Source organism: Onychomys torridus, chromosome 20, assembly GCF_903995425.1.
Source record: "Onychomys torridus chromosome 20, mOncTor1.1, whole genome shotgun sequence".
NCBI lineage: Eukaryota > Metazoa > Chordata > Mammalia > Rodentia > Cricetidae > Onychomys > Onychomys torridus.
This window is the reverse complement of record NC_050462.1, coordinates 14,911,401-14,925,632: the sequence shown is the minus strand read 5'-3', so window position 1 is coordinate 14,925,632 and position 14,232 is coordinate 14,911,401. Positions and strand designations below refer to the sequence as shown.

Here is a 14,232-nt window from a genome sequence, read left to right as displayed (position 1 = left end):
TGATATGCCTCAGTGGTACAGCACACACTTAAGATAGATGAGGCCCTGAGTTCAAATCTTGGCATCACAATAAAGTTTCATAAAAATGAAAAAGAACCATATTATAAATTATATATCAAGTATAAAATAATGTGTAAGTTAAATTTACAATTTAAATGTTTTAGTATGTAATAAAAATTCACAATTTACATTCTTAGAAGTTAACCCATTTTGTCTGAAGTACTTTGGGAGGATCTTTTTAATGAGTAAAATGGGGCAAATAATCTCTTATTTGGTTATCTACCTACATTCTTTATTAAAAAGTGGTAAACATATAAATGCCAGCTTATAAAACACATACTTTTACAAATAGCTGAGAGACCCCAAAAGATTTGGATTAGTATATTAATCTCAAGATGGTGACTGAGACCCACTCATTTACAGTAAAATGCTTGTGTGTGTGTGTGTGTGTGTATGTGTGTATGTGTGTGTGTGTATATGTTGTGTGTGGTACCTGTGTGTACATATTAATATCCATGCTGTGGGTGTGTATAGAGGCCAGAGGCTGATGCCAGGTGCTTTTCTTTGCCATTCTCGACTTTCTTTTCTGAGATTGGGGCTCTCACTGAACCTGGCTAAGCTGGCTGGCCAGCATGTTCTAGGGACCTGCCTGTCTCTACTGCCCCCTAGTGCTGGGGTTCCAGACCTGTGCTGCCTTGCTGGGCTTTCACATGGGTGCCGAGTCTCTGGACTTTCTCCTTCATTCTTGTGTAGCAAGCACTACCTCGTTGTCCAATGAATTAGGTTCACTTGACTGGTATTATGGAGGGAAACAGGTCTCTAAATTAGCGTAATAAGACCATCACAGAAGCCTGATGAATCAATGTCTTAATATGCATGTGAGTCACAGCTTGGATAATGATGTTTTAAGAGACCCACGCATATAACATCTTCCTCTAATTGTCAGCCAAAGGCCAGAAATGGTGGAACTTTAGTATTATGAAGGATGGAAAGAATTATCAATTTTTAAATGCCCCTGCATCCACATCCTTACTTATTGCCATCACATTCATTAGCACATGACTTTTTAAGCAGCCGGCCTCTCTGGCTGGTAACTCTCGTTTCTAAAGGAATCCCAGTGGAATACTCGGATGGACGTACCTGTATCTCTCCTCTTGCAGGGTCTGAGAGATGAAGCCGTATTCTCTCTTAAACTGCACCTTCAGTGCCTCGATGTCCTCCGCCAGCTGGGCTTGGGTGTCCTTGATCTCCCTCAGTTCCTCCAGGATTATGGCCAGCTTGCCCTGGCTGTCCAGTGTGCTGGTCCCACCCGCCCCGAAGGACTGGTTCCCGTTGCTGTCTGCCGAGCCCGAGGTACCGCTGGAACACTCATCATCGCTGCCATACTTGGGTTTGTTCACGATGGTGGCGCTGCCTCCGTAAGCCCTGGCGCTGGCCTCGGGCCTGAACTCTTCTAGGGAGTTTTTCAAGTGCGCAATGTTGTCGGCGCTGCCGAACTTATTCCGGATCAAGTTGGCAAACTCTCTGGACTTGTTGAAGACAAACACCGGGGGTGTGAGGGATACCCCCGGCATGCTCGACTTACTGCTCTCCAGGCAGTGGGGAGCAGTTCGCGATTTCACGTGGGCATCCTTCAGCGAGTGGTGTATTTCCTTCAGGCTGTCTTTGGAAATGTCCTTGGAGCTCCTCGAGGCTCCGTTCTGTTCAATCTCCCGCAGCTTTCTGTGGTACTGCTCCAACTTCTTCTGCAGCTGGGCGATCGAGTGCGCTGACTTCTGGTTCTTCTTTTCAAAGACCTGCTTGATGCGCCCGGCCTGCTGCTTGTCCGCGCTGCTGACGAGTTTCAGGTACTCGGCGACGTTCCCATCGCGGGACGTCTGCTCGATTTTGATCTGCTCTGTCACCTTTAAGATCTTTTGTTTCAGGCTGTCGGCGTTGGGTTTGACCTTGTGGAAGTCCAGGATACCATCTGGGACATCGAAGTTGAGGTTGGTGTCTGACCCGCCTCGGCGTATGTTCAGGGGTAGGCTGAGGGTATTCATGTCATGACGCTCTACCTGCAGGAACATGAGAAACACATTGACCCCCTGAAGCAAACGAGACATTCAGTGGGACAGAATTTGTCCACGCACATGGGGCACAAACATTCAGTCCTAGATTGTCCAACGGCCTGTGTCACAGGATGGCACTCTGCACTAATCCTCCCAAGCTTAACAAGGTAGGTCAGCCCAATTCCTTCCTCCGTCTGTGCGTGCTGTACACTGCCTAGACGTGAAAGCCTATCTCCGGTGTAGCCGATTCGCCATCTGTATGTGGTAGCTGTCGGTGGCCAGGGTAGAAGACGCATAATGGAATGAGGAACCCAGTCAGTTCTGGTTTCTCAAGTACCCATGTAATTTGGGAGGCTCGCTCGTCACAGTGTGCTTCATTATGGGTGGTGCCTCTAATGCAGAACCCAGTCATTTAACAAGACAAGGAAAAAAGAAAGAAAGAAAGAAAGAAAGAAAGAAAGGAAGGAAGGAAGGAAGGAAGGAAGGAAGGAAGGAAGGAAGAAAGGGAGAAAGAGAGGGGGGAGGGAAGAAGAAAGAAGAAACTTTAGCAGATACACCCATTGAGAAAATTATTTTTTCAAACAGAACCATTAAGTAGATGTGACAGAACTGTCTGGTGCATGATTAACTTTGATAATTGAATAATGTAACAGCATCTCTATATGGAAGCAAATAACTCCAAACTACAACCACAGTGATTAAAACAAGTGAACAGACGATCACACAGTGGTTTCTCAACCTTCCTACAGCTGCGGCCCTTTAATACAGTTCCTCAGTTGTGCTGACCCCCAAACCTACCATTATTTCATTGCTACTTCATAACTGTCATTTTCCTACTGTTACGGATCGTAACGTGAATACCTGATGTGCAGGACGTCTGATCTGGACCCCCCAGGTTGAGAACACAAAGATAACATGACACTGTTTTCACACTTGCAGGCTGTCTAGACTAAGAACTATAAAGCAGTACTGTGCATCGTGGTCAGGGTCAGAAGTCTGTGCTCTACAAGGGGAGGTCACAATCAGACCACGCGCTAAGTTTGCAGATGTGTTCACAGCGATTATCCTGTTCGAGCCTTGTGACCCAGCTAGGCATGGATCATGCCAAAGCCATACACGTGTAGACACAGTGCTGCAGAGCCAGGGTTTGAATCCAAGCTGCCTCCTGCCCTACTACTGTGATATTGCCCTCAGAGGTTGAAAAATGAGCCCCTGGAGAGGCTGACCGTATCCCCAATTACAATATCTAAACTGGAGCATCTCAGTTGCTAACATCCCCTCGATAAGAATAATGCCTTGATGTTACCCAACAGGAGCCAAGACATTATTTGGCGGAAGTTACCTCTTCCCACCCTGTAAAAGGACCAGTAAGCAAAAGGTTAGTAAGGAATGAAACAGACAGACAGACCTCACAGTGTCTGAGTGGCCCCAGACAGACCACTTTCAACATGAGTCTGAAGTTGGCCACCATCCTAAATCCTGCCCGAAGCGATTCTGACAGGAGGCAAAGGTCAGCTGGTGAAGCCTCGGACAAAATCTGCACCAATTTGTTAGTGGTCCCCCTCGGCCCCTCTTCCTACACACAGGTGCCCTTCCACGTTGCTTTTTTCTGGTGGGAGAGCATCACGAAGGGTCACGACAGTCAGGCTGGAAGGAAGTAAACGCCAAATCACTGTGGGACTAGAAAACAAGACGTGTGTAAAAAGAGGACAGAGGAGCCTCGGCTTTGGTTGGTCTGGAAGGAGGAGTGTCAGGTACATGGTGATCTTCGAGGTGGTCACAGGAGGGCTCTCGGAAGCCGTGTAGCCATGGCTCATTACTGAACTGGAACAGCAATGGGTCCAAATGAGATCAGCAACGAAGATGAAACCTAGAACATGCTGATTTGTGACAGACAGGGCAGTTCATGGGGCTGTGCGGCCATGAGGCTGGGAATTGAGCGTCACGGGAGATAACAGATCTGATCACACTTCCATGGCACAGGATTTGACTTCCGAAGACCCTCCAACTGAAACCACACACCTCCCAGCCACTGCGAGGCCCCAGCTCACCTTTGAAGCCTCAGTTGTCTTTGAGGCGTGCCATGTATCTCAAGTGAGCCAGTCCGCAAGGAGCGGAGAATGTGAGCATCCCATGGACGGTCTCACAGTGTCTGCTGCTCATCTACTTCTGATCAGCATCCTACCGTGCTTCTGAGAACCATTCAAATGCCTCTTCCCAAGCTTCCCCGGGGCCAGTAGAAGCCATTTGGTTCTGCCAGCCTTCTTGCTGCCCTTTTACCCCATGGTCCTACTTAATCCTGCTCTTATTGCTCATCCGTAGGAGAGTGGAGCAGGAGAGATGATGTCACCGCTGTACCCAGCCTTGGCCAGCACTTCCTTTTTTCATAAAGGGCTGTCCACAACGGAGCCACTAAAATGACATCATTCTTTATTTCAAGGAGTCTACACTGAAGTCATTCAAGTTACCAGGTGTTCTGGCCATATAGCCCTGACAGTTCCAGGTAGAGCTGTTTCCCAGAACCTAGGTTGTTCCAAACAGATTCAACTAAAAAGAAACCTGAGTATCACCGTGTGACAATACACACACATCCAAATAAGGGTTTCCGACTTTCTTTAAATGAAGTGTAACTTACACTTAGGTAAGATGCCAGTATGTAAAATGTGAACATTTACAATCTGAACTGTTTAAATTGTTAAAATGAGTTTAAAGCAAGCAGCAGTACTCCTGGGCCCGGTCAATCAAGCCTACATTACTCTTCCCCCCCAGGGGAATCCCAGCAGTGTCCATTGGCTTGGCCTATTTACATAACATTCTTGTTATTTTCTTGTGCCCAACCCTGTTTAGGATTCCGTAAGTACTTGCTCTTGCCCTCTTAGAATCCACAGATAAGATCAAATAAAGTTATATAAATACATAAAACAACTGACATTCTTTTTTGAGGATTCTCCTACTTTGAAGAGAAATTTTTGATGGTTTACCTGGAAAAACTCATCAATAAGCCACCACCTGCTCATCTTTCTCCAGCTCTCCACACCCCTGGGCTGGTCAGCCCCCGAGGTAGTCCCAAGGCAATGGGCCGGGTTCTTTTAAAGGCTGAAGGTCCGGGGCAGCCTTATCTGGCAGAGAGAGACGTTGTTTACTCCCAGGAGGCGGATCGACTTCTGCCTTACTTTAAATTTGAAACAATGTTTGGCATGTCCTCAAGACTCTGGGTTTGGGAAGGCCAACAGCACTTACAGCTCAAATCTGTCAGCCTTACTGCCTGTCAGCAAATCTCAGTTAAAAACGTCTGAAGAGAGGCAGAACTCTTTGGGGATGCACATTTTGGTCTTTTCTATAAAGCTTGACCATTGCCCAGATAACTGAGGGCCAGGTATACATTGCTCACTGCCCACAGATTTCCTGGGTGTCAACAGACACAGCTTGTATGTGTAAGAGAGCTGAAGCCGGCCCTGCATGGCTTATCTTGGAATTGGCCCCGGCCCTGGGATGGTGCAACTCGCTATCAGAATTAGGCTGTGGGAGGAGGTCAGAGGTCCCCAGATCACCTGCTCTTAACATGAATATGGACTGTGTGCATGAGGGAATGTAGGTTTGTTCCAGCTCTGGTATTTATTACTAGCTACATGCTTTTGGGTAAACTAAGTCACACATGTGGGATTCTATCACCCAATCTGCAGAATGGGGCATGTGCACACGGGAGGGGAGTTGGGGGGGGGGGGGTAGAAACAGGCGTGAACGTTGCATCATGTGAGGAAATTGGCACACTGCAAACTTTACTTGGTAATGGCACAGTCCAGACTGAGGGCTCTGGAGGCAGACTTCACTCCATCTTACCACTCTCCTTACAGACTGTACAGCCTCTGACAATGACTTAACCTCTCCTTGCCTCCATCTCCTCCTCTGCAAAATGGACTTAAAGATTCTTTAGAGAAGGGCTGGGGGGATGATTTAGTGGGTGTGGGTGGTTGCTGTTTAAGTCCGAGGACCTGAGTTCAAATCCCTAGCACCCATTAAAAAAGGCAGGGTATGACTGCACATGCATATAACCCCCGTGCCGTGGAGAGTGTGGAGACTAGAGGATACGGGGGCTTTCTGGTTTCCAGCCTAGCTCCAGGTTCAGTGAAAAGCCCCTGTCTCAAGGGAATACAGTGGGGAATAAATGAGCAGGATACCCAAAGTTCTCCACACATGCACGTGAGTGCGTGCACATGCATACATACACACACACACACACACACACACACACACACACACACACACCACAGACACAGACACACACCCATGTGCACGTGAGATATTCTCCAGTCGCTGTGAAGAATAAATGGATAACAAAGAACCCTAGCACACAGAATGGCTTCAATCAGTGTTTTCTGTCATCTTCCCAATTTCATTTAAAAACATACTTTTATGTAAAATGTGAATGAAAAACAAGCACCATTGTATTAACAATGGCTATTTTTACAACGTGGGGTTAGGAGGGGTCATCCTTTATCATGCTCCTTCTGTGTTATCCCATTAAAAAAATTAAAGCCAATGTAACATTGTTTCGGCAGGAAGAGCAGCTGTTTTTAAAAAGAATGGCTGACTCTTCCCATCTTCCCACAACGCCCTGGCCGTTATTACTTGGATAAAAGGCAGACCACCAGCATCCTCGTGAAATACCACTTCTAATTGTGTTTTCTTCCGGCGGCAGCAGAGACATTTCCACTGTCACCTCAGTGTTCTGGAACAAAGGCTGAGGAAAAGGCTAAGCCCTGGACAGACGTCAAAACCTGACCCTGAGTCATCTCGGCAGCGAATCAGGCCTCCTGCGCAGCGAGCGTCCCAAGGTAACTCACATCCACCCTGACTTCTGGAACAACGTGGTCCTTAGGAGTGAGTGCAGGGCTCGGCACTTAGGCTCGCTGCTGTACATTTACCTCTCTGGTCCCTTCAGGAAGAGAAGAGATGTGCAAGGACACCCTGGAGACCCAGGCAACAGAACCGGAAGGAGCAGGAGGCTCCTGTGTACAAGTTAACATGTAACTTAGGTCCCCAGAGGTTCCCCAGGGGTCCATGTGCTGGTGCTGAGGCGGCATGGCCTGAGAGGAAGGCATCGTGGTTCTGCTGTCATGGACAAAGTCACAGCCATGCTGGCTTCACAAAGTACGGGTTTCCTCACTTGGGAGTGGGCTGTTAAAGGTAGGGCCACCCCGCATTCTTGGCCCCTTCTGCACATGTCAGGTCCCCTTTCTGCCCCTCTGCCATCTTGTGGTGAGGCTGGTGGTGGGCGGGACTCACCAGCAGGATGCTGGGGCCACGCTATTTGGACTCCTGATTTGCTCCATGATCATGGGCCAAACAACCAACCAATGACGGCCTAAGAGATCCCTAAGAGACACAGATTGAGGCTCAGAATTGCAGATGTCTAGTCAGCTCAGAACAACAGATGGCTAGTAACTGCCTATTTAGTCCCAAGGCCAGGCACAAGACACCTCTGCCATGGAAAGGTAGCCAGAATTGGGACATACAAGGAAAGGGCCAGGTCCTTCCAACAGGCAGCCACTTCTACAACAATGGGTATTTTCAGGGCACCTAAAGGTGCAGATTTACACCCAGGCCACAAGGGGCAGCATGGTCAGAACCCAAGAGTTTTGAGAGGCTCCATGGCCAGGTATCTCATCACTCTTAGTGTTCTTGACTGTTTTTAATTTGGCTCAGCTGACTTCCGCGTTTCCAGTCTAGAGCAAAGGCTGTTCCTACAGTGTGCCAGTCAGGATATGCAAAGCTTTTGCCATGGCAACAGTGTCAGATCTCAGTAGCTGCCTCCACTGCCCCCCATTTCTTTCTCTCTCTCTTTTTTTAAGGTCTATTTCTTGCTTATTCCAGCAGCTCAAGTCAGCTGTAAGACCCAAGCAGAGCTGGAGCCTATACCATCTGGGATGCTGTGGAGTTGTACACCACCAGCTCCTTACACATCTCCCAGAGAGACATGTTGGTGACTTGCTCCACAAATCATGTGCCTCTATGACTCCTGGGGACAAGGAAGCATTATCCTACTTCAAGCCAAAGAAGGACAAAGTCACCTCAGTGACACATACAGGAGCTTATCTGTGAAACACTCTCTGAGGTAGATTCTACTGTTGATAATGATTTTGCAAATGAGGGAGCCAGGCACCGAGAAGTTAAGTCAGTGGCAGGACAGAAGTCCAAGCCTTCTTCCTCTAGAGCTTGTTTCCCTAAAAGGACTGAGTACATCTGTGTGAATTAGGCACAATGCTAATGCTTTTTAAGCGCCCATATATCTTTCACGCTAGCCCTCTTTTATGAGGACACTGAGGCTTACAAAGAAAATATATGTCGCCTGAAGCCCATGGATAACACACAGTTTAACTGGATCTCAACTTGGATTTATGAAATACTCAAAGCTGACTATATAAAAAAAAACTTACTCTGTAGTGCTGTTAACATGGCTGCCTGAGCTTGTGTGGGCTCTGGGCTTCAGTGAGAATCTTGTCAGAAAATTTTCCTTCATCACCAATTCTGGACATGTCACTTCCAGTAAGAGGTCTGCCAGAGCACTGGTGTGGCTTTCTGGCATGTCCCCATCTCATGCTGGATCCATGTTGCAAAATATGAGCAATGGTTTAGGCCAAATGATTTTATGAGGACTAAAAGTTTATTGCTTTTATGGCAACAATACCTGAACATTTATAGTCACCAAGGGAAAAGAATGAGAAGTATAAGGGAAATAAAGGAAAGTAAGGCATGTGCTGTGGTTTTGTATACTGGTTTAATAAAACGCTGATTGGCCAGTAGCCAGGCAGGAAGTATAGGCAGGATAAGCAGACAAGGAGAATTCTGGGAAGAGGAAGGCTGAGTCAAGAGACGCCAGCCCGCCGTCCAGGGAGCAGCATGTAATGGCACACAGGTAAAGCCACAGAACATGTGGCAACATATAGATGAACAGAAATGGGCTGAGTTTAAGTGTAAGAGCTAGCCAGTGGTAGGCCTGAGCTAATGGCAGAGCAGTTTCAATTAATATAAGCCTCTGTATGTTTACTGGGGTTTGAGCGGCTACAGACCAGGCTGGACACAGGAAAACTTCAGCTATAGGGATGGAGGTGGGTGGGGAGAAAAGAGGATTTGGGAGTGTCTACATGCCCAGCAAGTGAGGGCCTGGCATCTGGAATGGCATCCAGTGCAGGCCTGGAGAAAGGGCAAGGTTCCTCTCCTGTGAAGGGTGATTCTCCTGAGGGATGGAGGAGCTGTGCAGTGTGGGCGGCCTGAGCTCTCCCTCTCCTCCACTAGTAATGCATACTGTACTAGGTCACCTGGCTAGACTTACACTTGAAAACTGTCCAGTGAGGCCATGAGTGTGGAACTTAGGGGACTTAGCTAGACAAATGCCGAGCACTTGGCCCCCCATCCCCACCCCTCAGACAGTTTCTCAGTGTAGCCCTGGCTGTCCTGGAACTCACTCTGTAGCCCAGACTGGCCTCAGACTCAGAGATCCGCCTGGCTCTGCCTCCCGAGGGCTGGGATTAAAGGTGTGCACCACCACAGCTGCTGGCTACACTTGGCTTTCTTGCTAATGGAGCCAATGCACTAAAAAAAACAAAGCAACCACATCCACCATCACACCACCACCACCACCACCACCACCACCACCACCACCACCATCACACCACAACCATAACCACCATCACACCACCACCATCATCACCACAACCATAACCACCACCACTAGCAACAACAACAACAAAACAAAAACAACGGAAGCCTTGGCAAGCCTCCCGTCACCTGTTCCTAGAGACATATGTCTGCCTTCACACGGACACCTGCTCAGAAGCCCGGATATCTTCATTCTCTGGAAGACGGCCAATCTCTCCCCACACGCCCCAAACCAATAATATCGAGGATCCTCATGCGGCACCCAGAAGGACATTTTATTAGGGAAGTACCTCTGTCCAACGTTCGTTTCCAGTTTGCCTGGACATTTCTTCTGCTCGCCCCCATCTGGCAACAGAGAGCACTGTGTCCAGCACCGGCCCCGCACCAACACTGACACCGCCCCGCACCAACACTGACACTTAGTATTTCCTCCTAGTACTTTGCCCTCTCCCTTACATCACTGGGAGGGGACGCTCCCCAGTGTCAGAGTTGCTCTGCCTTGTGTCTGGAGGGAAGGCCCTGTCCCTCTGTAGTTAAGGGCCATTTAGAACCACAGCTAGAGGACATACACCTTCGCCGACAGCCCCATCCTTTCTCCACAGACTCCGCAAACTAAGACCGTCGAGAAGATGTGTGAGGCAGTGTTTAAGGCCCTCAAAGGCAAATTCTTCAAGCATCCTCAAGCACTTACACGCACTTGATACTGTAATTATAAATAATTATCTTCTCATTAAGCCTCTACCAGCCAGCGCTGCTAATCTACTTTGAATTACATGCACAGGAAAATACACATTTCTTCCAAACGGCTCATAACTCACACGTTGAATTCACACAAACCAATCTGTGATGAAATTCATCTGACCTGGTGAAGATTTACAGGGTGGTAAACATACAGAAGACTGATTGATGTCCAAGTGAGGAAGATGACTGTCCCCAGAAGGGCAAGCAGGGACCGTGACCGTGAGGAAAACTCACCACCTTAGACAGAGCACCGACTTCCGGTGAGGACCAGCCTGGGCCTGCCCGCAGAGGCTCAGGGACAACACCCATAGAAACTGCTGCTAGGAAGAGCCTCCAGACACTCATGTACCTTGAACTCAAGCAGGTCTGGGAAAGGAAGAGAGCACCTGCTACCTGGCCATCACCTCCCCAGGCGCTGGCACTCAGAGCACTCCTCTCTGGAGACGATGGTGGGCAGTCAGTTCCCATCAGAGGAAGCTGGAGGCCACAGTGGGCCCTGAACCTAGAACAAGAGAGTCCTCAAGCTTTTAATGCCTGACTCAGAACGAGGGAGGGAAGGGATAGATGAAAGGCCCTGGGCTCTCACTGAAGGCCTCCCCGGGGGTGTCTGGAGCCTTTTCCACCGTGGCTGCCCATGCTCCCTGGATTGCGGCCGGCAGCAGGGGGAGCCAGTGAGCAAGGGAAGGGGGAACAGGCAACTCTACTTGCAGACAGACACCCCCAGGAAGAGCCGAGGAAGCAGTTGTAAAAGGTTCTCAGTCTTTACAACTTTTAGCCAAGGGGCAGCGGGAGGTGAGGGGTAGGGGGGAGTGGGGGGCTGGTGGGGGGAGTGGGGGGGGGGGTGGGGGGGGAGTGGAGCCAGTCCTGGGGGTAGAAGTTCTGTCCCTTTCTCCTGTAAAACTTATTCACATCCTCCTTTACCCTCAAACACCCCCGGTAAGAGCTCTTGGGAGCCCATCTGTGCTTAAGCTAAGTTCCTGAATGACAGAAACACAGCGCCTGTCCCCAGTCCTTCAGTATCCAGGACCTCAAGGTCCCGGCAGGGTCTTCATGTCTTACACCCCTTCCCCACCACGGCACAGCCATCCATGGTGTGAGACCCGGAGCATACCTCTGTACAGCCACTGGAAAAAGGCTGGAGTGGGTGGAACTCATACCTATTGAGTCCTCACGGCTCCATCAGCAGCTGTCACCGGCTCTACTATAAGGATCCCAACGCGGGAGGCATCAGGTAACTGTGGTTACGGCTCGGAGACACAGAGCCGAGATCTTTACCAAGGTCTAGGTTTCAACCTTCATCTTCTTCTGTCCATCTGATGAGCACCCAGCCCTGAACACTTCATGCATATTCCCCTCTCTGTGCTGGCTCCCCAGCATAGCACGGCCTCCCATGCCCTCCCATCCCAATGCACCCTCCAAGGCACAAGCCCCGCCCACACTCACAAACAGCTGGGACCGATCACGTGCTTGGTGCTGCACCCCAGATTTGCAATGGGCCCCTTCACAGTGCTCATTCTGCTCTGTGTGGTATGTGTGTAACATTTGCTCCCTCCACATTGGGAAGCCTCCCTGGAGAGAAGGATCGGCTAATGAGCCACCTGCCTGCTCACACTGTTTCCTCAATAGAACCTCTGTGTTTGTTGAATGAATCAGGGGTTGACAAACAGCCAGCTGGGGCATCCAGTTGGCCCTCCTGTTGACACTTGTTCAGCTGTTTGCAATGAAATCAAGAAGAACCTGTGGCTGAGGATTTTGACAGGGCTGTGAGGACAACATGGCTCTCAAGCCACACTGGAGAATTGCGCATGCTTGGATGTGAAGGAAACGGGCAACTCCCACGGCTGTCCTCAGCTCCAAGCAGCAGTATGGATAGGTGGTCAACTACCAAATGATACTTTTTAAAATAATTTTTTAAGACTTAATTTTTTTGTTTTTGTTTTTGTTTTGTTTTTGAGACAGGGTTTCTCTGTGTAGCTTTGTGCCTTTCCTGGATCTCGCTCTGTAGCCCAGGCTGGCCTTGAACTCACAGAGATCCGCCTGCCTCTGCCTCCCGAGTGCTGGGATTACAGGTGTGCGCCACCACTGCCCAACAAGACTTAATTTTAATTCTGTGAATGTAAGTGTGTCTGTGTGTAGGTATGTAGATGTGAATGCAAGAGTCTGAGGGAGCCAGGGGCATCAGATTCCCTGAAAGTGAGGTCAGAGGCAAATGTGAGCCATCTCTCTGGCCCCCCAAAATGCTGACTATTAAGAGCCACAAGGCACTAAATATGCAAATAGGACCCCTCCCTTCCTAAATGGCATTTCCCTGGAGGTACTGTTATAATTAATGCTGAGAACTCAGGTGCCTGCCATATCGAATACATCTATATGTTTTGATCTGCTCTCTGTAATAAGGAAGCAGTCTTGGATTAACTAGTAAACTTTCAACTTATCTAATGAACCTGAAAGACTGTCAAACGTGGTAGCAACATGGATGCACCCAGAGACACTAATGTTATGTGAAATGACCCAGGCATGGGAAAACAGATGTGTGTGCTCATTCATATATGGAATTCTTACAAATCCGAGTTCACGGGACTAGATGAAAGAGGCCAGGAGATGAGGGAATGGGAGAGACTGTTTACAGATACAATGTTACAGTCAGACAAGAGGAGTACCTTTCGAGTTCTAGTACACAGAGGGTGATTATAGCAACCGTCCCACAGGGAAGATAACCAGAGAGAATTTTCAATGTAATCACCACAAAGAAATCATACAATTTTCAGATGAAACCCCAAGCATTTTGAGTTATCCTCACATAGATTGAAGTTTGAGCTATCATTACATAGACTACATCATACAACTAGACATATCATTACATATCCCCCAAAGACATACAATTATTTCTCTGTCAATGAAAATAGTGCCGCGTATGGTTTCTTATTTCATAGTTAGCATAATTCGATTGAATATCACCTAAAAACCACTTGTATCCTAGGGCTAGAGTGCCTGCATACTATGTGTGAGGCGTGAAGAAGCCCAAGACAGTTTATCAATATCTATTTATTTATTTAGTGTGTGCATGTGCCAGAGCACTGTGGAGGTCAGAGGGCAACTTGTGGCAACCGGTTCTTTCCTCCGATTATGTGGATCCAAAGGATTGAACTCAGGTCATCAGGGTTGGTGGTAAGTGCTTTTACCCTCTTGCCATACTCCATATCCCTTAAATTATCAGATTATTTATGCCTATCTGTCTGTCTGTCTATCCATCCATCCATGTATCTCTCACAGCCTTCCCCTCTCCTAAATCTAAGACGGTAATGACATGTTTAAAGGAGAAAGGCAGAGCTGGAGAATGGCTGAGAGAGGATAGGATCTTAGAGAATTCAAAATTATTTTTTAAAAAATGAAAGGAAAACAAAAAAAAAGAAAGTTACAATGTCTTCTAAGAACAAACCAACTTTTGAAATGCCTCATGTACACTGTTTCAGTTTTGTCCTCAAGAACCTGAGGCTAGACTTTAGACCCCCACTTTCTGGGTGGAGAGCGTGACATACGTGGCTTGTGTGGGGTTAGCAAGCTGGCAAGTGGCAGAATCGTGGTTGCAGTCCGGACCTACCTGGCTATGACCACGGTTGCTGATGGCCAGGGCCTGGGCTGAGCCACTGGCTGGGCAGGCACATACATAAACACAGACCGTCTCAGTGAAGATAGTCCTTGGTGCCACGAGGCAATTACTGGATCTGTTTTCAATCTGATATTTACGAGGGAAGCTAGCTTAAATCCCAAGACATCTTGC

At 48.3% G+C, this 14,232-nt stretch overlaps 1 protein-coding gene across 10 annotated transcripts in view; it reads right to left on the bottom strand.

The window, feature by feature from the left end:
- Positions 1-14,232, bottom strand: part of Tmcc3 (transmembrane and coiled-coil domain family 3) — a 267,591-nt gene that overhangs the window by 9,360 nt on the left and 243,999 nt on the right. For 7 of the 10 annotated variants that reach the window (XM_036169714.1, XM_036169715.1, XM_036169710.1 and 4 more), the window contains one exon: positions 1,141-2,057. In XM_036169714.1, coding sequence (XP_036025607.1) covers positions 1,141-2,057 — 917 coding nt within the window. Of the gene's footprint in view, positions 1-1,140; positions 2,058-5,032; positions 5,226-11,562; positions 11,589-11,608; positions 11,805-14,232 lie in introns of those variants that run through there. The other 3 variants (XM_036169719.1, XM_036169718.1, XM_036169712.1) reach the window with 3 other exon arrangements.